Here is a 26556-nt window from a genome sequence, read left to right as displayed (position 1 = left end):
CATGGGGCTGAAGGGCTTTGGAATCTCACCGGACTCCCTTCATCCAACGCCCTGGTCCCCGGGTACTGGTTTCACCCCAGTGTCCTTCCTCCTGGATCTCGGGCACCGGCCCCAGGCACCACGTGTCTGCCCGCCCTCCTGCCTGGGCCCTGGGACCCAGCACCCCTGTGGGTGGGGTGGGTGCCTCAGCCCACTGGCAACGTGGAGTGGGAACCCTTGTCCCCCCGACATCCTAGGAGCTGAGATGGAAAGAACTTCTGAAGCCCTGACTTTTTCCAGAGTCTTCGAAGGGGGTAGAAGTAAAAAACAAAACAAAACAGGGGATGGAACAGACTCCACGTGGGCCGACTCAGGGAGAGGGGAGGAGCTCCAGTCCTCAGGATTCTGTTGGTGTCATTTTGGCCTCTTGCTTCCCACCTCCTAGGACTTGGCGATTGGTTCCCGGCGGGTCATCGGTCGGTCGGTCGGTCGGTCGGTCGGCGCCGGCGTCCGGAGTCCTCGGCCTGTGGGACTCAAACTGCGGGGGCACTTTCTGTGCTGAGAGCAAAGTGCCGCCACTGGTTGAGTTCCACCGGCCGAGACGGAGCTTCTGCTGATGGGCCGGGAGCACCCTGCACGCTGTGGCCTCCGGGAGGTGTGGGGGGGCCCGGGTCCCGGGGGACACCATGGCTCAGCCTGTGGCACTCAAATGAGCAGGCACTCTCCGATGCCCGGGCGGAAAGTGCTGCAACATTTGAGTGTCACCGGGGGGCACATCCAGGGGACCCCCCGCTTTGGCCCCCGATCGGGGCTGGCCAGGTTGACTGCAGGCCAAGGAATGAACGGCTTCAGGGACGCCTCGGGAAGGGAAGCGGGAAGGTGAAGACGCCTCTTGTGACCGCGAGCAGTTTCCACTCCAGTGGGCAGCCTCACAAGCTGATGCTTGGACAGTTCCTGCCCTGGCATGGATCTCCGTCATCTTCCAGAAGCTTCCATGGCAATACTGCCTCGTCGGGGTCCACGGACTCCAGAGACGTTCCCAGACCCAGACAGGGGCACTCGAAACGGGAGCCCTCGCCGTGCTGGGACAGGAAAGTGCTCCCTTTTCGAGTGTCCCTGTTGGGGGCAGCATCCGGGAGGCGGTGTGCAGACCTGAAGTGGGCGCTGGGTGTGGGGTTCAGTCCTCGACGGGTTCTCCCAACTGTGGCCAAGGGGTCATCCTCATGGGGTCCCTGGGGCAGCCTCTCCGCGGGAATGGCTTGCTGCGCAGCTTCACCTTCCAGGTCCTTCCTCCGGAGCCCTGGACACAGCCCAGCAGGACTCAGTGATTGTGGAAAAAAATGCAATAAAATGTGAAATGTGGGCCCGCCACCCGTGACTCAGACTCCTTTCTTTTCTTCTCACTTGGCTTAGAGGGGAGGCTTGTGCATTGTCCGAATCTACGCTGGAGGGTGGGGGTCCCTCAGCCCCACCCCCCATTTTCCCCACCTGAGCCCCGGGACAGGATGAAATGCCTGGGATGGGTCTCCAGCCACCAACCCTGGAGGCACAGGTCAGGGAGGAAATGCAGGGCAGGCCTGGCTGGTTTGGGAGGGGAGAGCTCCTGGGCCCACAGACACCAGGGTTTCCTCTTCCTCCTCCTATCCCGTCCCCAGGACAGGGACCTGGGCTGCGGGCTCCAGCTCTTCCAGGGGCCAACCCCAGTGTCCCCTTTGGTCTAAGCAGCGGTGAGAGACCTGGGTGATTCACACCCCGGAAAGCAGGGCCATGTTTCCTGTTCAGCTTGGGAGTCCACACTCCTGCCCACCCCCGCTCCCTTCCCTGGCGGGATTCCAAGCCGTGATCCCATCTGCCACACCACACACATGGGTCTTCGTCCCCCTGCCCCAGCGCCCCCTCTCCCCCCACGGCAGTAATCCTGTTCTGATTTGCAATATCCACGGGGGAGGTAGTTCTCTAGTTGCCCAGGTCAAAGCCCCAATGGACCCGGACACTGGCTGCTATGGGACCTGTTTGCACACAAACTTCCCGGGGAGGGAGGGGCCTGGCCGGCCTGCTGCTGCTGCCAATTTCCCAGCCTGCTTGGGGCTGTCCCTGGGGCAGGCATTGCCGGGCCACCAGCCTTCCCGGTGGCCCAGACAGGACAGGGTTTCCCAACCAAGGCATGATCCCGCTGCATTGATTCAAGTCACCCAAGGAAGTCCTGTTTTGTGGGTTTTTTTAAAAAGTGTTTTTATTGATTTCAGGGAGGGAGAGAGAAACATCATTGATGGGGATCTCTCGTCAGCCACCTCCTGCACGCCCCACACCGGGCGCTGAGCCCTCCACCTGGGCATGTGGTTGACCGGGGGGTGGGGGAGAGAAGGCTTATGGCTCAACCACTGAGCCACCCCGGCCAGGCCCCCCAAGGCCATTCCCATTGGACTGAGAGAGGGAAGCAGCCATCAGCTGCCTCCAGTGCTCACCCCGACTCAGGAATGATACCCCAAACCTGGGTCTGCGCACTGACTCTGAATCAGACCCCAAACCTTTTGGGGGCGGTACACTGGTCCACCCACTGAGACCCCCGGCCGGCCAGCACCCTTCCATTTTCAGTTCCACTGTGGGCGGGGGAGGGAGGTTCTGTGGGTGGAGTGTCGGTGTTAGTGCAACGCCTGGCTGTGGGGCGGTAGCTCCCCAACACCCCAGGTCTCCTGGCCTTGCCAAGTGTCTCCTGGGGTGGGGGTGGGGAGACCCCCCTTGCGTGGGGAGCCCCTGCGGCCCTCCATTCCCTCATCGCACCCACATCCCCAAACCTAGAGCTCCATGTCGCAGGGCACGCAGACCCCGCCCTCCCCTCCGAGCAGAACCCTCAGCCTCTGCCAGTGATGACCCACAGACACAGAGTCTGGCCGGTTGGACGAGTGCGGCCGGATGGATGGCCTGCCTCCTGCAGCAGCGGCAGGGGCAGGAGCAGGGCAGGGGCGGTCAGCACCCGATGTCCAGGGAGGGCTTGGTCCAGCGGAGGGCCGCCAGCTCTCTGTGCGTGACTGTGCTCAGGTTCACGCCGAACAACCTGCGGGCACAAAGGGGCGTGGGCTCGCACATCAGCTCCATCGTGTGTGTCTGTGTGTCGTCCTGACACGCCAGCTTGTGGGTGGGATCCCCAGTCAGGGTGGGAAGCCCAGGCAGGGCAAGGACAAGAATCACGCAATGGCCCTGGCCGGTTTGGCTCAGTGCATAGAGTGCCAGCCTGCGTGTGGAAGTGTGCCAGGTTTGGTCCTGTTGAAGGACCCGGGTTGTGGGCTCGATCCGCAGTGTCGGACGGGCAGGAGGCCGCCGGTCAATGATTCTCATCATTGATGTTTCTCTCTCTCTCCCCCTCTCTGAAATTAATATATATATATATTAAATCAACCAATAAATGCATAAATGAGTGGAGCAACAAATCTCTCTCTGTCTCTCAAATTAATTAAAAAATTTTTAAAGAAAGCCGTGCTTTTATTATATATATATATATATATATATATATATATCATATAATTTTATTGATTTCAGAGAGGAAAGGAGTGGGAGAGATAGAAACATTAATGATGAGAGGGAATCATTGATCGGCTGCCTCCTGCACGCCCCCTACTGGAGATCGAGCCCACAACCTGGGCATGTGCCCTTAACCGGAATTGAACCCGGGACCCTTCAGTCCACAGGCCAACACTCCATCCGCTGAGCCAAATTAGCTAGGGCTCTTCTTTTTTCTTTTTGAAATATATTTTTGTTGATTTCAGACAGAAAGGGAGAGGAAGAGATAGAAACATCAATGATAGAGAATTATTGATCAGCTCCTTCCAGCCCTCCAGCACCCTCCCCCCCCGCCCCCCCCCCCCGGGCTGCCGAGGGAATGGAACCCCAAACCCAGGCTCAGCGATGGTGATTGCCCTTTGCTCAGGGTGCTATGGCCCCTGTCCCGCCTCCCGCAGCCCCCGGCCCCTCTCACCACAGGACCCGCAGTTTGCACCCCGGATGTCTCAGCCGCTTGCACAGCCGCCGGACGCCCGTGTTGCCCAGCGCGTTGTTGGTCAGGTAGAGCTCGGTCAGGGTCTGGTTGACCCCCAGGGTGGAGGAGAGATCCTCACAGGATTTGGCTGTGAGGCCGCAGCTGTCCAGCCTGTGGGGGAGAGAGTGTGCTCAGAGCAACATGAAGAGCTACTTCTGTAGAGTCTTCTCTCCACAGGGAACCCGGTGTAGTTTTTAAAAAAAAATATATTTGTATTGACTTCAGAGAGGAAGGGAGAGGGAGAGAGAGAGAGAAACATCCATGATGAGAGAGAATCATGGATCGGCTGCCTCCTGCACGCCCCACACCGGGGATGGAGCCCACAACCCGGGCATGTGCCCTTGGCCGGAATCGAACCTGGGACCCTTCAGTCCATAGGCCGATGCTCTAGCCACTGAGCAACACTGGCCAGGGCAGGGTGGAGTTTTTAGGGGACTGGTTGATAAGAAAACAGTAGAACCAAAGCAGTCCAGGTGAAGATGGCAGTGGTAGGCATTTAAGGGGCCTGGACGGGTAGCTTAGTGGGTTAGAGTGCCCCCCCAATACACCAAGGCTTGAAGCAACCAATGAGCCCAGCCAGCATGGCTCAGTGGTGGAGCATCGACCTATGAACCAGGAGGTCTCGGTTCAATTCCCAGTCAGGGCACAAGCCCAGGTTGTGGGCTTCATCCCCGGTGTGGGGCGTGCAGGAGGAAGCCGATCTGTGATACTCTCTCATCATGGATGTTTCTCTCCCTCTCCTTTCCTCTCTGAAATCAATAAAAATATACTTAAAAAGCCCTGGCTGGTTTGGCTCAGCGGATAGAGCGTCGGCCTATGGACTGAGGGGGTCCCAGGTTCGATTCCGGCCAAGGGCACATGCCCAGGTGCTGGGGTCCAACCCCAGCGGGTCCAGGGGTCCCCAAAGGTGTGGACGGAGTCGGCGATGAAGGAATGACATGAAGGCAGGGTTCGGTTGATCAGCATAGCCAAGTTCTGTCTAGGATCTCCAGAGAAGTTCTGGTTAGGATCTCCAGCCAGGTTCTGGTTAGGATCTCCAACCAAGTTCTGGTGCCATGTTCTGTCCAGGATCTTTTGCCATGTTCTCTCGCTAGGTTCTCCAGCCAGGTTCTGTTGCCAGGTTCTGTCCAGGATCTTTTGCCAGGTTCAGTCACCAGGTTCTAGTCAGGTTCTCTCGCCAGGTTCTGTCTCTAGGTTCTCTCTAGGATCTCCAGCCAAGTCCTGTCTCTAGGTTCTATCTCTAGGTTCTGTATAGGTTCTATCTCTAGGTTCTGTCTCTAGGTTCTTCAGCCAGGTTCTCTTGCTAGGTTCTGTTTCCTGTTGTCTTGTTACATCTGTATTTATACCAGTTGATTTTAATCCTGTCAATTTCTATTCCAAAGGTTAGGGCATTTCTTATCTCTATTCCAGGGAGTAAAGATTATGTAGCTTAAGCGTGATTGTTCGTAGTTAAAGTGATTAACTACCCGCCTGGCACTTAGTTAAGGGGTTTCACTCCCTCCCTAACTTCAGGGAAAAATCCCCACCTGGAGAAACAACCTTTCTCGGAGAGGTGACCTTGGTTAAAACACATAGCACTAAGAAGGGGAGCAAACATATTAAGAACAGTATGTCATATACGCCAGGTCCCTTGAAACATATGCTGTGCAGATGTTTCTTCCCTGCAGCGACTGTGTCAAGCAGCAAGGACGGACCAGCACCCGGCACCCAGGTTGCGGGCTCGATCCCCAGCGGGGGGCGTGCCGGAGGCAGCCGTTCAATGATCCTCTCTCATCACTGATGTTCCAATTTCTCTCCCTTCCTCTCTGAAATCAATAAAAATTTATTTTAAAAAATATATTTAAAAATATAAACAAAGGAAAAGAGAGAGAAAGCCAGGACAAGCAAACAATGGCTCCCCCCGACCCCCAGCCCATGCCCAGTCCCCAGCCTCACCACAGCTTCTGGAGCCTGCAGGCGGGGTGCTGCAGCCCCTCGCACAGCCACCACATGCCCCGGTCGCCCAGGTCGTTGAAACTCAGGTCCAGCTCCCGGAGGTGGCGGTTGGACTGGAGCACGGCGGCCAGGCCCTCGCAGGCCGCGGAGCTGAGCCGGCAGATGCCGAGCCTGGAAGACACGGGCGCAGGGTTGGCACCTCTGAGGACACCACCTGGGAAGCTCACAGCTCACGTGCCGGGCGCGTGGTCAGGGCTGAGAGAGAGACTCCATATTGGCCCTGAGAGAGCAGCGAGGGCGAGGAAGGGAGGAACGGGCAGGTGGGAAGAGAGAGAGAGAGAGAGAGAGAGAGAGAGAGGGAGAAAAGGCAGGAAAAGGGAAGGCACACAGGGAGGAGAGTGTTAAAGAATAAAGACACCATCTTTCAAGCAGGTGAAAAGACAACTCACAAAATTGGACAAAATATTTACAAACCATATACAGTGGGGCCCTGACTTACGAGTGTCCCGACTAACGAGTTTTTCGAGATACAGCCGTCTCTCGGGCGGATTTTTTGCTTCGAGTTGTGAGTTAAAATTCGGGTTACGAGCCAGCTTCAGATACCCCACCGCTAGTTGGCGCAGCGAACGCCACAGTGAACGCCACGACATCAGCCCAGCATCACGTGTCTCGCTCGTTCACTTTAAGATTTGACATACGAGTAATTTGAGTTACGAGCTCCGTCACGGAACGAATTAAACTCGTAAGTCAAGGCCCCACTGTATCTGAAAATGGAACCTTATCCAGAATTGAACATAATTAAAGCATAGTGATTAATCACAGAAACAATATGTAATTATATATGTGTTTTCCGATGGTCTTAGGCGACCCCTGTGAAAGGGTCTCGACCCACAGTTGAGAACCACTGGACTGAAGGGTCCCGAATTCAATTCCTTCTGGTCAAGGGCACATGCCCGGGTTGGGGACTCGATCCCCAGCAGGGGGCGTGCAGGAGGCAGCGGATCAGTGATTCTCTCTCATGATTGATGTTTCTCTCTCTCCTTCTCCCTTCCTCTCTAAAATCATAAAAAAATATTTTAAAAGCCCTGGCTGGTTTGGCTTAGTGGATAGAGCATCGGCCTGCGGACTGAAGGGTCCCGGGTTCCATTCCAGTCAAGGGCCCATGCCCGGGTTGCGGGCTCGATCCCCAGTAGGGGGCGTGCAGGAGGCAGCGGTTCATGATTCTCTCTCTCATCATCACTGTTTCTATCTCTCTCTCTCTCTCTCCCTTCCTCTCTGAAATCAATAAAAAATATACATTAAAAATTTAAAAAAAAATAAAGAAAGAAAATATATTTCCAAAGTATGCAGTAAGTGAACAATTCACCTTTAAAATATTTAGGGAGCCCTGGCTGGTTTGGCTCAGTGGATAGAGCATCGGCCTGCGGACTGAAGGGTCCCGGGTTCGATTCCAGTCAAGGGCACATGCCCAGGCTGCGGGCTCGATCCCCAGTGGGGGGCGTGCAGGAGGCAGCTGATCGATGATTCTCTCTCATCATTGATGTTTCTCTCTCTTTCTCCCTCTCCCTTCCTCTCTGAAATCAATAAAAATATATTTAAAAAAATAAAATAAAATAAAATATTTAGGGGAGCCCTAACCGGTTTGGCTCAGTGGATAGAGCGTCGGCCTGCGGACTCAAGGGTCCCGGGTTCGATTCCGGTCAAGGGCATGTACCTGGGTTGCGGGCACATCCCCAGTGGGGAATGTGCAGGAGGCAGCTGATCGATGTTTCTCTCTCATCGATGTTTCTAACTCTCTATCCCTCTCCCTTCCTCTCTGTAAAAAAATCAATAAAATATATTATAAAATAAAATAAAATGTTTAGGGGACTTCGGATCCGCACACGAGTAAGACAGCCACAGAACACAAGCTGAGGACTTACTGGTAAATTCCATGCATAAGCCAGTCCCCGAACGGGGAGACCAAAAAAAGCTAATAAGCCCACGAAGCAATGCTCAGCTTCACTAATTATGAGAGAAACTCGCTGTCGGAACATTGTCTGCCCACCAGCGTTCTTAAATATAGAAAGCTAAATAACATAGATACGGGAGAAGGCGCTTCCCTCCCAGGAGCATGCCTCCGCCTCCCCCTTCCCCCACCCCCCTTCTTCCCTCTCAGGCCTGCATCCCCTAAACTCCGAGGGTTCCCTCACCCCAGATTTGCAACCAGGAGAGCAATGGCTCCTCCTGGGCTCACCCCCTGAACCTGTCTTCCAGGCCCCCCTTCTCTCTGACTCTCCAGGAAGCTCACACAGCCCTGCCCCGGCTCTCCTGTGGCTGCTTCTGCTCTCTGACTTCCCTTGTTTCCCTGTCCCCAGCTTTAACAAACATACCCTCAAAATGAAAAAAGAAAAAGAAAAAAAGTACATATATAGGAGCTGTGCAGGAACTTTTCTCCTTTCCATCTTTTTTTTTAAAATATATTTTTATTGATTTCAGACAGAAAGGAAGAGGGAGAGAGAGATAGAAACATCCACGACGAGAGAATCACGGACCGGCTGCCTCCTGCAAGTCCCCCGCTGGGGATCGAGCCCCCAACCTGGGCATGTAGGTGCCCTGGACCAGAATCGAACCCGGGACCTTTCAGTTCCCAGGCCGACGCTCTACCCACGGAGCCAAACCACATACGGCTTTCACCTCAAAACAGAGATTTCTGTTTGATGAAAGAAAGCATGGGGGAAAAACAAACAAAACATTGACAAGTTGCCAGATAGATGAACTATTGAAAAGCTATAGTGCCGCCCTAACCAGTGTGGCTCAGTGGATAGAGCGTCGGCCTGCAGACTCAAGGGTCCCAGGTTCGATTCCGGTCAAGGGCGTGTACCTTGGTTGCGGGCACATCCCCAGTAGGGAGTGTGCAGGAGGCAGCTGATCGATGTTTCTCTCTCATCGATGTTTCTAACTCTCTATCCCTCTCCTTTCCTCTCTGTAAAAACCCAATAAAATATATTTTTTTTTTAAAAAAGAAAAGATATAGTGCCCTTGACCAGAATCAAACCCGGGTCCTTTCAGTTCGCAGGCCAATGCTTTATCCACTGTAGCTGGGACTACAGTATATATATATTTAAATATATTTTATTGATTTTTTACAGAGAGGAAGGGAGAGGGATAGAGAGTTAGAAACATCGATGAGAGAGAGCCATCGATCAGCTGCCTCCTGCACGTCCCCCACTGGGGATGTGCCCGCAACCCAGGTACACGCCCTTGACCGGAATCGAACCCGGGACCCTTCAGTCTGCAGGCTGACACTCTATCCGCTGAGCCAAACCGGTCAGGGCAGTATATGTATTTTTAAGCACCTCTGGGCCAGGTCTGATAATAGCCATTAGAATATGGAGTTGACGCGGCCCCTGCACTTTGAATACCACACACAATAACTAATATGGATAAGGGATGCTGAGGCAAAGCAGGAGGTCAAATAACACCAGACAACTATTAAGGGGAAAAAATAAAGATAAATATCAATAACAACAAAAAACTATGAAGGGGTTATGGAGCCCGGCCGTAACCCCTTGGTTGGCTCAGTGGTTGAGCGTCCACCTTTGAACCAGGAGGTCACGGTTCGATTCCCGTTCAGGGCCCATCACATGTCTGGGTTGCGGGCTCCATCCTCGGTGGAGGGCGTGCAGGAGGCAGCTGATGGGTGACTCTCACCATTGCTGTTTCTATCTCTCTCCCTCTCCCTTCCTCTCTGAAATAAAAAAATATATATTTTATTTTATTATTATTTTTAATATTAAGGTCTATTTCTTTTTTTAAAAAATATTTCTTTATTGATTTTAAAGAGGAAGGAAGAAGGAGAGAGAGACAGAAACATCAATGATGAGAGAGAATCACCAATGGGCTGCCTCCTGCACACCCCCCACTGGGGATCGAGCCCACAACCCAGGCATATGCCCTTGGCTGGAATCGAACCCAGGACACCGCCCAGTCCGCAGGCCAACCCTCTATCCACTGAGCCAAACCAGTTAGGGCAGTATATATATTTAAAAGGGGTGTTATGGGAAGTGTCCATGGGAAAGAAGCATTCACTGTGAGTCCTAACCGAGAAAACAGATGTTATCAGGGTAAAACCCAGGACAGCAGAGCAGAAAGGAATTCCAGGAAGAAAGAGCTGCAGGTGCAAAGGTCCTGAGGCAGAGAGAGCTCTTTGAAAGAGGGCCGGTGGAGCTGGAGGTTACGAGGGGCGGGGAGGGAGCATGGCCCCAGGGAGCCGGATTAGAAGGACCAGGACCTTGAACTGGGACTCCTGCGACAGCGAGCACACTGGACTCACCGGAGGGTCTGGAGTTTGCACTGGGGGTGCCTGAGGCCCTCACACAGCAGCAGCACCCCGGGGTCCCCCAGGTCATTCAGGCCGAGGTCCAGCTCCATCAGGCTCTGGTTCGCAGGGAGGGTGGAGGCCAGGTCTTCACAGGCTGCAGCAGTGAGGTGACAGATCTTTAACCTATTCAACATACATGTTAAAAATGGGCAACGGCCTGGAATAGCCGTTTCTCCGGAGAAGATACACAGAGAACCACAAATCGCATGAAAAGGGTCAACTATCGCTCTGACCGGTTTGGCTCAGTGGATAGAGCGTCGGCCTGCGGACTGAGGTGTCCCGGGTTCGATTCTCGCCCGGGGTTTCAGGCTCGATCCCCAGGAGGGGGCGTGCAGGGGGCAGCCAATCAGTGATTCTCTCTCATCACTGGTGTTTCTATCTCTCCCTCTCCCTTCCTCTCTGAAATCAATAAAAAATATATTTAAAATTTTTTTTTTTAAATATATTTTATTGATTTTTTACAGAGAGGAAGAGAGAGAGATAGAGAGTTAGAAGCATCGACGAGAGAGAAACATCGATCAGCTGCCTCCTGCACATCTCCCACCGGGGATGTGCCCGCAACCCAGGTACATGCCCTTGACCGGAATCGAACCTGGGACCTTTCAGTCTGCAAGCCGACGTTCCATCCACTGAGCCAAACCGGTTCAGGCTATATTTAAAATTTTTAAAAAAATAAAAAATATGTAATTTTATTGATTTCAGAGAGGAAGGGAGAGAGAGAGAGAGAAACATCAATGATGAGAGAGAATCATCGATCAGCCGCCTCCTACACATCTCCTACTGGGGATGTGCCCGCAACCCAGGCACATGCCCTTGACCGGAATCGAACCCGGGACCCTTCAGTCCGCAAGCCGACGTTCCATCCACTGAGCCAAACCGGTTTCCGCTGAACCTGGGATCTTTAAGTCTGCAGGCCGACGCTCTATCCACTGAGCCAAACCAGGTAGGGCAAGAATATATGTAGACTGAGTGGCCAGATTATTATGACCGGCCAGATTATTATGACCATCCCATCAGTAGAATAAAGTGAATTATTTATACAAATAATAATAATAACAATAGTAACACTTTGAGAGTATTTGCTTAGAAGTTTTCAATATTCAGTAGTTTTGGAAGTGTCAATGAAGTACTGATGGGGTGGTCATAATAATCTGGTCACTCAGGGTATATATATATATATATATAGAGAGAGAGAGAGAGAGAGAGAGAAGAGAATTTCATTCCTTTCCACAGGCCGAATAAGATCCCATTGTACGTCTATTCCACATTTTACCTTGTCTGTCCGCCCACCCACGATGGACCTTGGAGTTGCTGCCACCTCTTGGCTACGGCAAACAACGCTGCTGGGCACGCGGGGTGGCCAAGCAGGGGATGCCCGCTCGCCCCATCATTCCCCCGGGGGAGAACTGCCCGTGCAGGGCCCCAGGCCCGGGAGGGACTCACCACAGGACCTGCAGCCGGCAGACCGGGTGCCTCAGGCCCTCGCACAGCAGCCGCAGCCCCGAGTCCCCCAGCGGGTTGCCCGTCAGGTCCAGCTCCACCAGGTGGCGGTTGGAGCCCAGCACCGAGGCCACCTCCTGACCAGCCCCGGCCTCCAGCTGGCACTTCCGCAACCTCGGGGGGGGGGGGGGGTAAGAAACGTTGTCAGGAAAGAAACGTTGGCGAGGGAGGGCCCAGTCTTGCTTTTTCTGCCTCCGGAGACCACAGTGAGCTACCCAGCCCCACCCCACACCTGTCAGGGGAGCTACAGAGGTGAACAGACGGATGTCCCATCTGATGAGACCGACGACGGGTAAGCAGTGACAATGACCGGCCCGATGCCAGCCCGGGGATGTGGCGTGCCGGGCGGACTGGTGTCTCTAGAGCTCAATGACCTGTGTTGGCTCCCGCACCCGCCACCCGCCCATCCTGTGACCTCATCAAGCCTCAGAGGTAGGTGTCATGTGATGCTGTGACTCAGGTTCATTGGCTCTAAAACAAGGGTAACAAGGCCCTGGCCGGGTAGCTCAGTGGATAGAGCGTCGGCCTGCAGGCTGAAGGGTCCCGGGTTCGATTCTGGTCAAGGGCACGTGCCCAGGGTGGCGGGCTCGATCCCCAGTGGGGGGCATGCAGGAGGCAGCCGATCCATGATGCTCTCTCATCATTGATGTTCCTCTCTCTCTCTCTCTCTCTCTCTCTCTCTCCCCCTCTCCCTTCCTCTCTGAAATCAATAAAAATACTATATACTTTTATTTTATTTATTTATTTTTAAATATATTTCTTTATTGATTTCAGAGAGGAAGGGAGAGGGAGAGAGAGATAGAAACATCAATGATGAGAGAGCATCATGGATCGGCTGCCTCCTGCACGCCTCCCACTGGGGATCGAGCCCACAACCCAGGCATGTGCCCTTAGCTGGAATCAAACCTGGGACCCCCCCCCCCCCGCCCCCAGGCCCCCAATCCGCAGGCCAACGCTCTATCCACTGAGCCAAACCGGCCAGGGCTAATATATACTTTAAAAAAATTTTTTTAAAAAAAGTCAACCAATGAATGCATAAATAAATAGAACAACAAACACGGATGTCTCTCTCTCTCTAAATCAATACATTTAAAAAAATTAAAATGAAGTAAGGGCGGTCATCGTGCTGACCGCCCAGGGCTGTGTGGGGATGATAGAGGTGGAGGATGTGGGCGGGGCCTGGCCCGTGGAGCCTGCTCAGCCAACCTGAGCTAATGTTTCCCAAAACCCTCACTCGGCAAACAGGGGTGCGGCTGGGGAAGGCTCCCCGGGACCTTGAGCTGGGTCTCACAGGCTACAGGGGGTCCACAGAGGGACAGGATCAGCAGAAAGCATTCGCCTTGGTCTCTGTCCCTGGTTCCGGCGCGGAGCTCCTAAAGCCCTTTAGCTTCCCAAGTGATAAGGGCCCTGAGGGCCGCCTTTGTTCTCCTGTGTGGTCTTTGACCCGGTCTTGACGGAGCCCCTAAGACCCTCAGAATGAATTCCCTATCCGTGGTGGGCAAACTGCGGCTCCGGAGCCACATGCGGCTCTTGGGCCCCTTCAGTGTGGCTCTTCCTAAGCCTTAGGAGGACCCTAATGAAGTTAATAACAATGCACCTACCTATATAGTTTAAGTTTAAAAAATGTGGCTCTCCAAAGGAATTTCAATTGTACTGTTGATATTTGGCTCTGTGGACTAATGAGTTTGCCGACCACTGGGCTAGATGATAGCAGGTCTTTTGTCCTTCTGAGGAGACTCAGGGTGGGTTCCTCGGGGGCTGGGGACCAGGCTGTGGTGAGGAGCTTGGAATTTAACCGCCCCCCGCCCCCCGCCCCCCAGCCGTCATCCTCCAGAGAGGGGAGCAGTCTGGGATGGAGTTAATGATTGAGCACGCCTACGTGACGAGGCTCCAGAAAATCCCGCTGGGATGGGGTGCACGCCTGCGCCAGGAATCATCACCCCCAATTCTACGGGGGCAGAAACTCCTGGGCTCGGGACCCTCCAGGACTGGGCCGTATGTATCTGTTCATCTCCACCCTTTATACCTGTCCTTCCTTAATAAACGGATCAACGTGCATGTTTTCCTGAGTCCTGTCAGCCCCTCTAGCAAACGAACTGACCCCAAGGAGCGGCTCACGGCAACCCCCAATGTACAGCCCGTGGATCAGCCAGCAGCACCGTGACCATCTGGACTTACGACTGACACTGAAGTGGGGGCACCCTTAGGGGACCCAGCCCTTTCCTTGTGGGGTCTGAACGCTATTTCTAGGTCGATAGTGTGTCAGACATGAGTTAGATTGCCCCTGGCCGGGTTGGCTCAGTGGATAGAGCATCAGCCTGCGGACTGAAGGGTCCCAGGTTCGATTCTGGTCAAGAGCACATGCCCAGGTTGTGGGCTCCATCCCCAGTGTGGGGCCTGCAGGAGGCAGCTGATCAATGATTCTCTCTCATCATTGATGTTTCTATCTCTCTCTCCCTCTCCCTTCCTCTCTGAAAGCAATAAAACTATATATTTTTTATTTATGATTTATTTTTTAATATATGTTTTTATTGATTTCAGAGAGGAAGGGAGAGAGACAGAGAGAGAGAGAGAGAGAGAGAAAGAGAGAGAAACATCAATGATGAGAGAGAATCATTGATCGGCTGCCTCCTGCACGCCCCACACTGGGGATGGAGCCCACAACCTGGGCATGTGCTCTTGACCAGAATCGAACCTGGGACCCTTCAAGTCCAGAGGCCAACACTCTATCCACTGAGCCAAACCGGCCAGGGCAATATATATATATAATAAATATTTTATTGATTTTTTACAGAGAGGAAGGGAGAGGGATAGAGAGTTAGAAACATCGATTCAGCTGCCTCCTGCACACCCCCACTAGGGATGCGCCCACAACCAAGGTACATGCCCTTGACCGGAATCGAACCTGGGACCCCTCAGTCTGCAGGCTGACACTCTATCCACTGAGCCAAACCAGCCAGGGCAATATATATATCTTTTTAAAAAAATAAGTGAGTTAAATTTTAGGACACCTAGTAGTGAGACAGAGAATCCCTCGGTGATTGTGGCTGCAAGGGGTCGGGGTGGGGTGGGAGGTGGGGGGTGGAATGGGGTGAAGGGGGCTCGGGGAAACCGCCACGCCGTTCAGGGACCAGAAATGTCAGAAGGACGTGTTCTATGTGCAAGTGGGTGGCTTTAGCCCTATGGCCTCGCAGGGAAAGGGAACCAACCGGACAACCAAAGGCTCTGGGGTCGGACTGCCCCGGGCACACGTGGGTTAGGGTGGGCAGGGGTCAAAGGGCAGCCTCATGGGGACCCTCCGCATTTGGGGAGCTGTTTCAAGCCTGGGGGGAGACCAGGCGGGCGGAGGGGGAGCTTGCAGGGGGGGGGGGAACTCACTGGAGCATCTGCAGCCTGCACTTGGGGTGCCGCAGCCCCTCGCAGAGGAGCCTCAGGCCGGGCAGCCCCAGGGGGTTGCTGCTCAGATCCATCCTCATCAAGTTCTTGTTGGCGGCCAGCGCGGCGGCCAGGTCCCGGCAGGCGGCGCTGGGCACCCGGCACCTCTTCAGCCTGGATGGGAAGGAGGAGAGAGGGGAGCGGTTACGTCCTCTGGGGCCCTTCGGTGGGGTCTGTCCCTTATCCTTCCTCCCCCTCCTTCTTCTTTCACTTATTTATTAATTTTAATTTAATTTTATTATTATTTTTTAAAATATATTTTATTGATTTTTTTTTTACAGAGAGGAAGGGAGAGAGATAGAGAGTTAGAAACATTGATGAGAGAGAAACATCGATCAGCTGCCTCCTGCACACCCCCCACTGGGGATGAGCCCGCAGTACATGCCCTTGACCTGAATCGAACCTGGGACCCTTCAGTCCCCAGGCCGACGCTCTATCCACTGAGCCAAACCGGTTTCGGCTAATTTTATTTTTTTTAATAAAGCCATTTATTTAAAAAAAAAACAAAAAACTGGCTTGTCAAATCACATACACAGCAGATACACAGCTACCAAAGTGGCCCGTGAATAGACCCCAGTGGGGCATGCACCATACAGTACCTGAACAATGCAGCTGGAAAGGAGGGGTGTGTGGAGTAATTCAGATTCAGGCCGGACTCCTGGTTGAATGGCTTGAAGTCAGCATATAGTGAGTGAGAGGTAGAGTCCCAAGTATAATAGCTGATGCGTCAGGGTTTAATTTTTATTTTATTTTTTTAAATATTTTTGCCCTGCCGAAACCGGTTTGGCTCAGTGGATAGAGCGTCGGCCTGGGGACTGAAAGGTCCCAGGTTCGATTCCGGTCAAGGGCATGTACCTTGGTTGCGGGCACATCCCTAGTAGGGGGCGTGCAGGAGGCAGCTGATCGATGTTTCTCTCTCATCGATGTTTCTAACTCTCTATCTCTCTCCCTTCCTCTCTGTAAAAAATCAATAACATATATTTAAAATATATATATATATATATTTTTGCCCTAGCTGGGTTGGCTCAGTGGATAGAGCTTCAGCCTGCGGACTGAAGGGTCCCAGGTTTGATTCTGGCCAAGGGCACGTGCCTGGGTTGCAGGCTGGATCCCCAGGTGGGGGCGTGCAGGAGGCAGCCTATCCATGATTCTCTCTCATCATTGATGTTTCTCTCTCTCTCTCTCTCTCCTCTCCCTTCCTCTCCGAAATCAATAAAGAAATACATTTTAAAAATATTTTTTATTTTATTTTTTAATATATTTTTATTGATTTTAGAGAGGAAGGGTGAGGGGGAGGGAGAGGGAGATAGAAACATCAATGATGAGAGAATCATTGATCGACCGCCTCCCGCACGCCCCCTACTGGGGACCGAGCCCAAAACCCAGGTACGTGCCGTTGACCGGAATCGAACCTGGGACCCTTCAGTCTGGAGGCTGGCGCTCTACCCACTGAGCAAAACCAGCTAGGGCTCCTCCCCTATTTTAAGAGTTCCCACTGCATTTGATATTTGTTCATTTTAGAGAGAGGAAGGGAGAGAGAGAAAGAGAGAGAGAGAGACTTGTTATACTTATTTATGCATTCACTAGAGGCCCGGTACACGGATTCGTCCAGGGTTTGTCTGGCCTGTCTCGCCCTGTCCTGACAGGCTGGACCCCAGCAGCAAGCTAACCTACCGGTTGGAACGTGTGCCCCCCTGGTGGTCAGTGCGCATCATAGCGACTGGTCGAACGGTTGGACACTTAGCATATTAGGCTTTTATCATATAGGATTGGTTGATTCATGTACGTTCCTTGACCTGGGGTGGAACCTGCGACCTGGGCGTACGGGGACGATGCTGGGACCAACTGAGCTACCTGGCCAGGGCTGGTTCCGTTAGAATGAGGTCATTAGAATGAGACCTGGTCCAATAGGACTGGAGAGAGACCAGGACACAGACACACACACACAGAGAGGGAAGACCCTGTGAGAAGACAGGGAAAGACGGCCCCCTGCAAGCCGAGGCAGGAGGCCTCAGGAGACACCAAGGATCTTGGGCTGCCAGCCTCCAGACTTGCGAGAAATGCCTTTCCGTTGTTTAAGCCACCCGGACGGTGGCCCTTTGTGATGGCAGCCGGAGCCAAGCCACACACCGTCCCGAGTTCTTTTCTGACAGAGAGCCCCACGCGAGGGCGTGGTGGGGCCACCGGGAGCTCCCAGGCCAGCGAGAGACTCACCTCAGATTCTGAAGTTTGCAGTTGGGGTGTCTGAGCCCTTGACACAGCAGCTTCACCCCCTGGCTCCCCAGGGCATTGTGGTCCAAAGCCAGCTCTATCAGATTCGGGTTGGTGCTCAGCGCGGTGGCCAGCTGGTCGCTGTAGGCGTCTGGCAAAACGTTCCTCTCGGGGCTGCGTGAAGGAACTACAGGTCAGTTCAGTTTTTTGGTTTTTTTAAAATATATTTTATTGATTTTTTACAGAGGGGAAGGGAGAGAGATAGAGAGTTAGAAACATCGATGAGAGAGAAACATCGATCAGCTGCCTCCTGCACACCCCCCACTGGGGATGTGCCCGCAACCCAGGTACATGCCCTTGACCGGAATCGAACCCGGGGCCTTTCAGTCCGCAGGCCGACGCTCTATCCACTGAGTCACACCGGCTTCGGCAAGCTTGTTTTTTTTAAAATATATATATATATTTTTATTGATTTCAGAGAGGAAGGAAGAGGGAGAGAGAGAGAGAAACATCCATGATGAAAGAGAATCATGGATTGGCTGCCTCCTGCAAGTCCCCCAACTGGGGATCGAACCTGCAACCCATGTGCCCTTGACCAGAATTGAACCTGGGACCTTTCAGTTCACTGGCTGACGCTCTATCCACTGAGCCAAACCGGCTAGGACAAGCTTGTTTTTTTAAAAATATTTTTTGTTTATCCTCACCCAAGGATAATTTTTCCACTTATTTTTATTTATTTTATTTTTTAAATATATTTTTTATTGATTTCAGAGAGGAAGGAAGAGGGAGAGAGAGAGAGAGAAACATCAATGATGAGAGAGAATCATTGGTCGGCTGCCTCCTGCACGCCCCCTACTAGGGATCGAGCCCACAACCTGGGCATGTGCCCTTGACCGGAATTGAACCCAGGACCCTTCAGTATGCAGGTGGATGCTCTATCCACTGAACCAAACCGGCTAGGGCTCCATTGATTTTTTTAGAGAGAGTGGAAGGGAGAGGGAGAGACACAGGGAGAGAAACATCAATGTGAGAGAGATACATCGATTGGTTGCCTCTCCTACATGCACCCCGACCGGGGACAGGGATCAAGCCTGCAACTGAGGTATGTGCCCTTGACTGGAGTCGAACCCGGGACCCTTCAGTCCTCGGGCTGATTGATGCTCTATCTACTGAGCCAAACCAGCTAGAGCTGGTCAGTTCAGCGTTCCCAGTCGCTTTACAATGATTATGTTTGGCATTTGGTCATCACTTCATAATTTCGGAAGCATTCTGTCGTCTTCATTTTAATTTACCTCCTGAATGACCCTGCATTCCTTGCCCAAGGTCACATAGCTGGTACGTAGTAGAGACCAGACTTAAATCCTGGGACTAGCCAGAACTGGTTTGGCTCAGTGGATAGAGCGTCGGCCTGCGGACTGAAGGGTCCCGGGTTCGATTCTGGTCAGGGGCATGTACCTTGGTTGCAGGCGCATCCCCAGTAGGGGGGCATGCAGGAGGCAGCTGATCTATGTTTCTCTCTCATCGATGTTTCTGGTTCTCTATCCCTCTCCCTTCCTCTCTGTAAAAAATCAATAAAATATATTTTAAAAAAATCCTGGGACTAGGGAGGGGGGATGGATTTCATCTTAAAGATAATTTTTTTTTTATGTTGAGGTAACGTTGGTTAATAACAGTATATACCTTTCAGGTGTACAACATTATGATTCGCTATCTACACACTCTATGGCATCGTCGGCACCAACAGCCAAGTTTCCGTCTGTCACCATGTACTGGACCTCTTTACTCATTCACCCTCCCCCCGGCCCCCTTCCCCTCGGGTGGCCACCATACTGTGGTCTGTATCTATGAGTTTGTTTTTGTTTTGTTTGTTCCTTTGCTACCTTTTTGTTTTATAGTCCATATAGGAGTGAGATCATGTGGTATTGATATTTTTCTGTCTGGCTTTTTTCACTTAGCACAATACCCTCAAGATCCACACACGTTGTCACAAATGACAACATCACCTTTTTTTGTGGCTGACTAGTATTCCATTATATCTACCTACCACCCCTTCTTTTTTCTTTTTCTTTTTCAAATATATCTCTATTGATTTCAGAGAGGGAGGACGAGGAAGAGATAGAAACATCAAGGATGAGAGAGAATCATTAATTAGCCATCTCCTGCAGGCCCCCTATTGGGGATTGAGCCAACAACCTGAGCATTGGCCCTGACCGGGAATCAAACCTGTAACCTCATGTGTTGACACTCAACCACCGAGCCACACTGGCCAGACCCAGCTCTTCTTTATCCATCTATCTATCTATCTATCTATCTATCTATCCATCTATCTATATTATTGATTTTTAGAGAGAGAGAGAAACATCAATCGGTTGCCTCCAATACTCACCCTACTGGGGATTGAACCCACAGCCTGGGTATGTGCTCTGACCAGGAATCAAAGCCACCACCTTTTGGTGTGTGGGATGACGCTGCAACCAACTGAGGCACCACCAGCCAGGGCTCCATGCATTTAGTGATGTACAAGTGTTTAGATAATATTTCTTTTTTTTTAAAAAAAAATAAATTGTTATTGATTTTGGAGAGGAAGGGAGAGCGAGAGAGAGATAGAAACATCCGCGATGAGAGAGAATCATTGATCAGCTCACTGGGGGTGGAGCCCACAACCTGGGCATGTGCCCTGATCGAGAATTGACCCATGACCTCCTGACTCATAGGTCAATGCTCATCCACTGAGCCACGCTGGCTGGGCTGAGTAATATTTCTTTTAAAAAAATATATATTTTATTGATTTTTTTACAGAGAGGAAAGGAGAGGGATAGAGAGTTAGAAACATCGATGAGAGAGAAACATCATGATAGAGAAACATTGATCAACTGCCTCCTGCACACTCCCTACTGGGGATGTGCCCGCAACCAAGGTACATGCCCTTGACCGGAATCGAACTTGGGACCCTTCAGTCCACAGGCCGGCGCTCTATCCACTGAGCCACGCTGGCCGGGCTGAGTAATATTTCTTGATTGAACACAATCTCCTTGACATAGGCCCCAACTCAGTCCTCATGGCTATTGTGTCAGAGGAGAAAGCCAACCGGGAGACTACTGACATGGGGCAGCCAGACCACTCTGTTGTGGGGCGGCCCTGTCCCAGGGGGTCTCCGCCAGCCTCCCTGCCCTCTTCCCACCAGATGCAGGCAGCGCCCCCATTTCCCCAGAGTCATCACCACCAAGTATTTCTCCAGATGGTGCCAAGGATGCCCTCGCTGGGGCCTCGTCACCCCCCGGCTGAGAACATGAACTTCGTTAGGAACCTGCGCTTGGACATCCAGTACTTACGATGGTGCCAGTAGCGTCTGGGGCCCCGACGCCCGCCTGGCCCCCTCCTCCTCCTCCTCCTCCTCTTCCTCCTCCTCCTCGTCCGCCCGGTAGGCGGCCCCGTGCAGGTGCAGCACCAGGGCGTTGGTGCAGTGCCTCAGGCAGAAGGCGGAGACGGCGTGCTCCATCTTGGTGGCCATGTTGCTGACCACGACCACCTGGAAGTGGCTCAGGGCCCGCCGGATGAACGCCTCCTCCTGGATCTCGTAGAGGCAGCTGAGCAGCTCCAGGGCGCCCTGCTGCAGCGTGGAGCCCTCGCTCAGCGCCTTGCCCCGGATCCACTCCAGCAGCTCCGCCTGGACGCCCGGCGAGACCTTCCAGCCCAGCGTCTTCTCCAGGTAGCTCCTGGCCTCCTCGTTCAGGAGCCCGAACAGGAAGCGGACGGTGAGGGCCAGGGCGCTCCTCTCGGACAGCCCGTACTCGGCCAGCAGCCGGGCCAGGCCCCGCTCCGGGCCGGCCGCCCGGTCAGCCCCGTCCAGGACGTAGTACACGGCGGCGAAGAACTCCTGGAAGCTCAGGTGGATGAAGCTGTAGAACTTCTCGCAGTTGATGTCCTTCTGGAAGATGTTCATGTTGAGGAAGGAGGAGACGTCCGCCCCGTCCAGGCCGTGCCTCCGCAGGTCCTGCTCCTCGAAGAGGATCTTCTGGCTCCAGAGGCCGTCGGCCGCCAAGGCGCACAGCCCCGTCTGGTTGGGCGAGCGCTGGATCGTCGGGGACCCCGGCTTGGGCTGCATCAGGCTCAGCAGGTAGAGCAGGTACACGGCCGTGGTGGTCCGGGTGGCCTGTCTCTGGAGCCCCCCGCCCTCCAGCTGCTGCTTGAGGCAGGTGCACACCACCCAGCACACCAGCGGCACGAAGCACAGCGTGAACAGGGGCTCGTTGTCCCGCACGAAGCTGAAGACGTGGCGGGCCTGCTCGGCGTCCTGGAAGTACTTGTAGAAATACTCCTTCCTCTCGGCCTCCGAGAAGCCCAGGATCTCCACGTGCCTGGGATGCTCCAGCAGCCGCTGCAGCCTCTCCAGCGCCGTGGGCCTGGTGGTGATGAGCAGCGACGCCTCGGGCAGCAGCTTCTTGTGAATCAGGCTGCAGAGGAGCAGCTCGGGGGGCCGCTTCTCCTCCCAGCACACGCACCAGGGGCCGCGGGGGTCGTGGAAGGAGGGCTGGAGCTCGTCGAAGCCGTCGATGATGAACAGGAGGCGCTCGGGGGCGCGCAGCAGCTCCCCGAGGGGCGCGCTGGGCTCGGGCCAGCAGCCGGAGAGGAGGTCCCGCGCGCTGCGCTCGGGGGCGCCGCGGTTCATCTCCCGGCAGTTGATGTAGAAGAGGTAGTCGAAGCGGCCCTGGAAGAGCCGGCCGTCGGCCCAGTCCAGCATGGCCTTCTGGGCCAGCATGGACTTGCCCATGCCCGCCGCGCCCTGCAGCACCACGGTGCGCGGGGGCTCCGGCCGCTCGGCGTCCGGCTCGAACAGGGTGTCCATCGGGATGAGGCTGGCCTGGTGCCCCCCGGCCCTCGCGCGCGCCCGGCCCGTGTCCAGCAGCTTCTGCCGGGCCCACAGCGGCGTGGGGTGCTCCTGCACCAGCAGCAGCCGCGTGTAGCGGTGGCTGAAGTTGACGCACTCGCCCAGGCGCGCGTTGCGGTCCTCCATCAGCCGGAATTTCCTGCGGACGTGGTCCCGGTAGGTTTCGCGGGGATCTAATGGGAAGGAACGAAGGATTTGGGGGGGAACACGCATCAGCAAGCTCCCCTGAATTCCTGAGCTAAAGCACAGCGTGGCTCCATGGTTGAGCGTGGATCTATGAACCAGGAGGTCACGGTTGGATTCCAGGTCAGGGCACAGGCCTGAGTTACAGGCTCATCCCCAGTAGGGGGCGTGCAGGAGGCAGCCTATGGATGATTCTCATCATTGATGTTTCTATCTCTTCCTCTCCCTTCCTCTCTGAATTCAATAAAAAAAAATATATTTTTTAAAAATAGGAATTGTCCTAACCGGTTTGGCTCAGTGGATAGAGCGTCAGCCTGCGGACTCAAGGGTCCCAGGTTCGATTCCGGTCAAGGGCATGTACCTGGGTTGCAGGCACATCCCCAAGCGGGAGATGTGCAGAAGGCAGCTGATCGATGTTTCTCTCTCATCGATGTTTCTAACTCTCTATCTCTCTCCCTTCCTCTCTGTAAAAAATCAATAAAATATATTAAAAAAAAAAAAAAAAAGGACATGTACCTTGGTTGTGGGCACATCCCCAGTAGGGGGCGTGCAGGAGGCAGCTGATCGATGTTTCTAACTCCTTTCCCTTCCTCTCTGTAAAAAATCAATAAAATATATTTTAAAAAATAAGAATAAGGGACTCTTTCCCCCTCCCCACGTATTATTCTTCAATCAATTCCCACCTTTACTCTAAAAAATAAAAATAAAGCGCAGCAGGGCCTAGCGCCTACTTGCTCTGCAATCTTTCTAGATGGAGCCTGGGAACCTTGACACTTCCTTCCCTACAAAGATCTTCCCTCCCTGGGGGATGCAGAAGCATTAACATGGGAAGCGGGTTTTTGTTTGATTTTTAGAGAGATTGGGGGGGGGGGGGGACATCAATTTGTTGTTCCACTTATTTATGCAGTCATTGATTCTTTTAAAATATATTTTTATTGATTTATTGGGATGATAAGCCTTGGGACAAAAGGCCAACAGAGATGGAAACACAGGAAGAAGCTGGGGCTTGGGTGGTGTTATTATTACTATTATTTTAATAGAAATCAGTATTTATTTTTTAAATATATTTTATTGATTTTTTACAGAGAGGAAGGGAGAGGGATAGAGAGTTAGAAACATCGATGAGACTGAAACATCAATCAGCTGCCTCCTGCACACCCCCTACTGGGGATGTGCCCGCAACCCAGGTACATGCCCTTGACCGGAATCGAACCTGGGACCCTTCAGTCCGCAGGCTGACGCTCTATCCACTGAGCCAAACCGGTGAGGGCTTGGATGGTGTTATTAATCCATGCCACCCACCCTAAGACTTCCTGTTATGTGCAAAGGAGAGATGAACGCCTGTTTTTTTCTTTTTTTAAAAAAATATATTTTATTGATTTTTTACAGAGAGGAAGGGAGAGAGATAGAGAGCCAGAAACATCGATGAGAGAGAGAAACATCGATCAGCTGCCTCCTGCACATCTCCCACTGGGGATGTGCCCGCAACCCAGGTACATGCCCTTGACTGGAATCGAACCTGGGACCTCTCAGCCCACAGGCCGACGCTCTATCCACTGAGCCAAACCAGTTTTGGCGAACGCCTGTTTTTGTTTAATCTGTTATCAGTTGGATGGTTGGATACGTGATGCTCTCTGCATTCTAGCAGGCACCAGGCTCAGGGCTCACCTTTTCTTGGAGTTCCGGCAAAGACTTCCAGTGAGCATGCGGACTGGCTCCCCAGGGAGCACGGGCCACCGGGTGGGGCATCTGGAAGGGACATTTGGGAAGGTCAGTTGGCACATGTGTAGCCACCACTCAACAACGTTAGCTACCATGACCCCAGACGGTCTACATGGTAACTCCCTGTCCACCACGCCCCAGAAGGTTCCGCCGTCACCTCACATTCATTATTGTTGAGAACACTTGTTCTTCATAACCTCCATCCCTCCCATTAAAGTCCTCAAGCAGGAAGTTCTGAGTTAGCTTGACTTCCTCCCTCCCCTTCAGCTCTGGGCCATGTCTCATCCATCATCCATCTATCATCCATCCATCCTTCCACCATTTCATCCATCCATTTATCCATCCATCATCCATCATCCATCCATCCTCCACCTTTCCACTTACCCATTCATCCATCCTTTCACCTTTCCATCCATCCATCCATCATCCTCCATTCATCCAGCCATCTATCCATCCATCCATCCATCCATCCATCCATCCATCCATCCTTCCATCTTTCCATCCATCCATCCATCCATCCTTCCACCTTACCGTCCATCCATCCATCTATCAATCCTTCCACCTTACCATCTATCCATCCATCCATCCATACATCCATCCATCTATCCATCCATCCATCCATACATCCATCCATCTATCCATCCATCCATCCATCCATCCATCCATCCATCCATCCATCCATCCATCCTTTCACCTTTCCATCCATCCGTCCGTCCATCCGTCCATCCATCCATCCATCCATCCATCCATCCATCCATCCTTCCATCTTTCCATCCATCCATCCATCCATCCATCCTTCCACCTTACCGTCCATCCATCCATCTATCAATCCTTCCACCTTACCATCTATCCATCCATCCATCCATCCATCCATCCATCCATCCATCTATCCATCCATCCATACATACATCCATCCATCCATCTATCCATCCATCCATCCATCCATACATCCATCCATCCATCCTTCCACCTTTCCATCCATCCACTTATCCATCATCCATCCATTCATTCATCCATCCATCATCCAACAAATATATATATATATAGTATTTATATATTTCATGAAATATATATTTATATATTTCATAATATATATATATATGGCACCAGGCATTTTTTTAGGCATTGGATGCATAGCAAGACACAAGATCTCTGATCCATGGACCTTTTATTCTCATGGTATAGAGAATTCAGTGCATAGAAAATAAACACCACTTGTATGCATATATGCATAACCCGTGGACACAGACAACGGAGTGGTGATGGCCTGCGATGGGGGGTGGGGGTGGCGTATGGGGTGGGGGAGTCGGGGATGGGAGTGGGCTGGAAGAGGTTAATGGGGGAAAGGAGGACCTATGTAATACTTTCAACAATAAAGATTTTTTTAAAAAAAAAAAAGTAAATAAGCCCTAGCTGGTTTGGCTCAGTGGATAGAGCCTTGGCCTGAGGACTGAAGGGTCCTGGGTTCTGTTCCCCTCAAGGGCACGTGCCGGATTTCGGGCTCCCTCCCCAGTGGGGGGTGTGCAGGAGGCAGCCGATCCATGATTCTTTCTTATCATTGATGTTTCTACCTCTCTCTCCCTCTCCCTTCCTCTCTGAAATTAAAAAAAAAAAATTCTTTTTTCCAAAAAGAAAAAATTCAAAACAAAACAAAACAAAAAAAAGGAGACAGAAAGAACAGAGAAGGGGATTGGCGGGCTGCAGCCTCGCGGCCCCCCCCACCGCCTTACCCCTCACCAGGTCCTCCCTGCGTCCTCGCTCCCACAGGTCCTTCCTGTGGATCCGCTCGAAGATGCTCAGGGCCAGCAGCCAGGCCTCCCGGACCCCGCGATGGGCCACCAGCAGCTGGGCCATCTCCAGGGGCCCCGCCGTCTCCATGCGCCCCCGGGGGATCCGGTCCTCCCCCACCTCCGTCGCCACCCCCAGGTACAACTTGAACTTCTTCAGCTCCGCGGCCTCCAGCTCTTCCAAGTAGGCGGTCAGGAGGCAGAGGCCCTCCCTGGCCGCGGGCCCGGGCATGGGGGCGCCGGGACCCCTGGCGGGGACAAGCTGGCGTCTAGGATGTGGCCGCGCTCGGGGCCAGCGATGCCAACATGCCCACCGTCTCCCGGCGCGCGCGCGCGCTGGGTAGAGAGCGCGCAATAACGCTTCCTGTTGCAATCAACGCTTCCTCCGCCTGGGTTCCCGCCTGCCCTGCCCGCTGCCACCGTGGGGTTTGCTGAGAAGGGGAAGTGGGGGGGCGATGAGGAAATCGAAATCGCAGGAGTCATCCCTCCACTTCTCCCTCTCCGGCTCCCTCCACCTGGC

At 53.1% G+C, this 26556-nt stretch overlaps 1 protein-coding gene across 1 annotated transcript; it reads right to left on the bottom strand.

Moving 5' to 3' along the window:
• Window positions 1–2946: 2946 nt before the first annotated feature.
• On the bottom strand, window positions 2947–26268 carry NLRP12 (NLR family pyrin domain containing 12). The gene is made up of 10 exons (XM_070402535.1): window positions 25980–26268; window positions 24196–24276; window positions 20789–22517; window positions 17460–17630; window positions 15189–15359; window positions 11754–11924; window positions 10263–10433; window positions 5948–6118; window positions 3953–4123; window positions 2947–3034 (listed from the first exon to the last, which is right to left on the bottom strand). The coding sequence occupies exons 1-10, from the start codon at window positions 26266–26268 to the stop codon at window positions 2947–2949; spliced, it is 3213 nt and encodes a 1070-aa protein (XP_070258636.1).
• Between the last annotated feature and the right edge of the window lie 288 nt (window positions 26269–26556).

This window comes from Myotis yumanensis, unplaced genomic scaffold, assembly GCF_028538775.1.
Source record: "Myotis yumanensis isolate MYYU_CA2020_CCGP unplaced genomic scaffold, mMyoYum1.0.hap1 SCAF_23, whole genome shotgun sequence".
Classification (NCBI taxonomy): domain Eukaryota; kingdom Metazoa; phylum Chordata; class Mammalia; order Chiroptera; family Vespertilionidae; genus Myotis; species Myotis yumanensis.
This window is presented reverse-complemented; position numbering and strand designations above follow the sequence as displayed.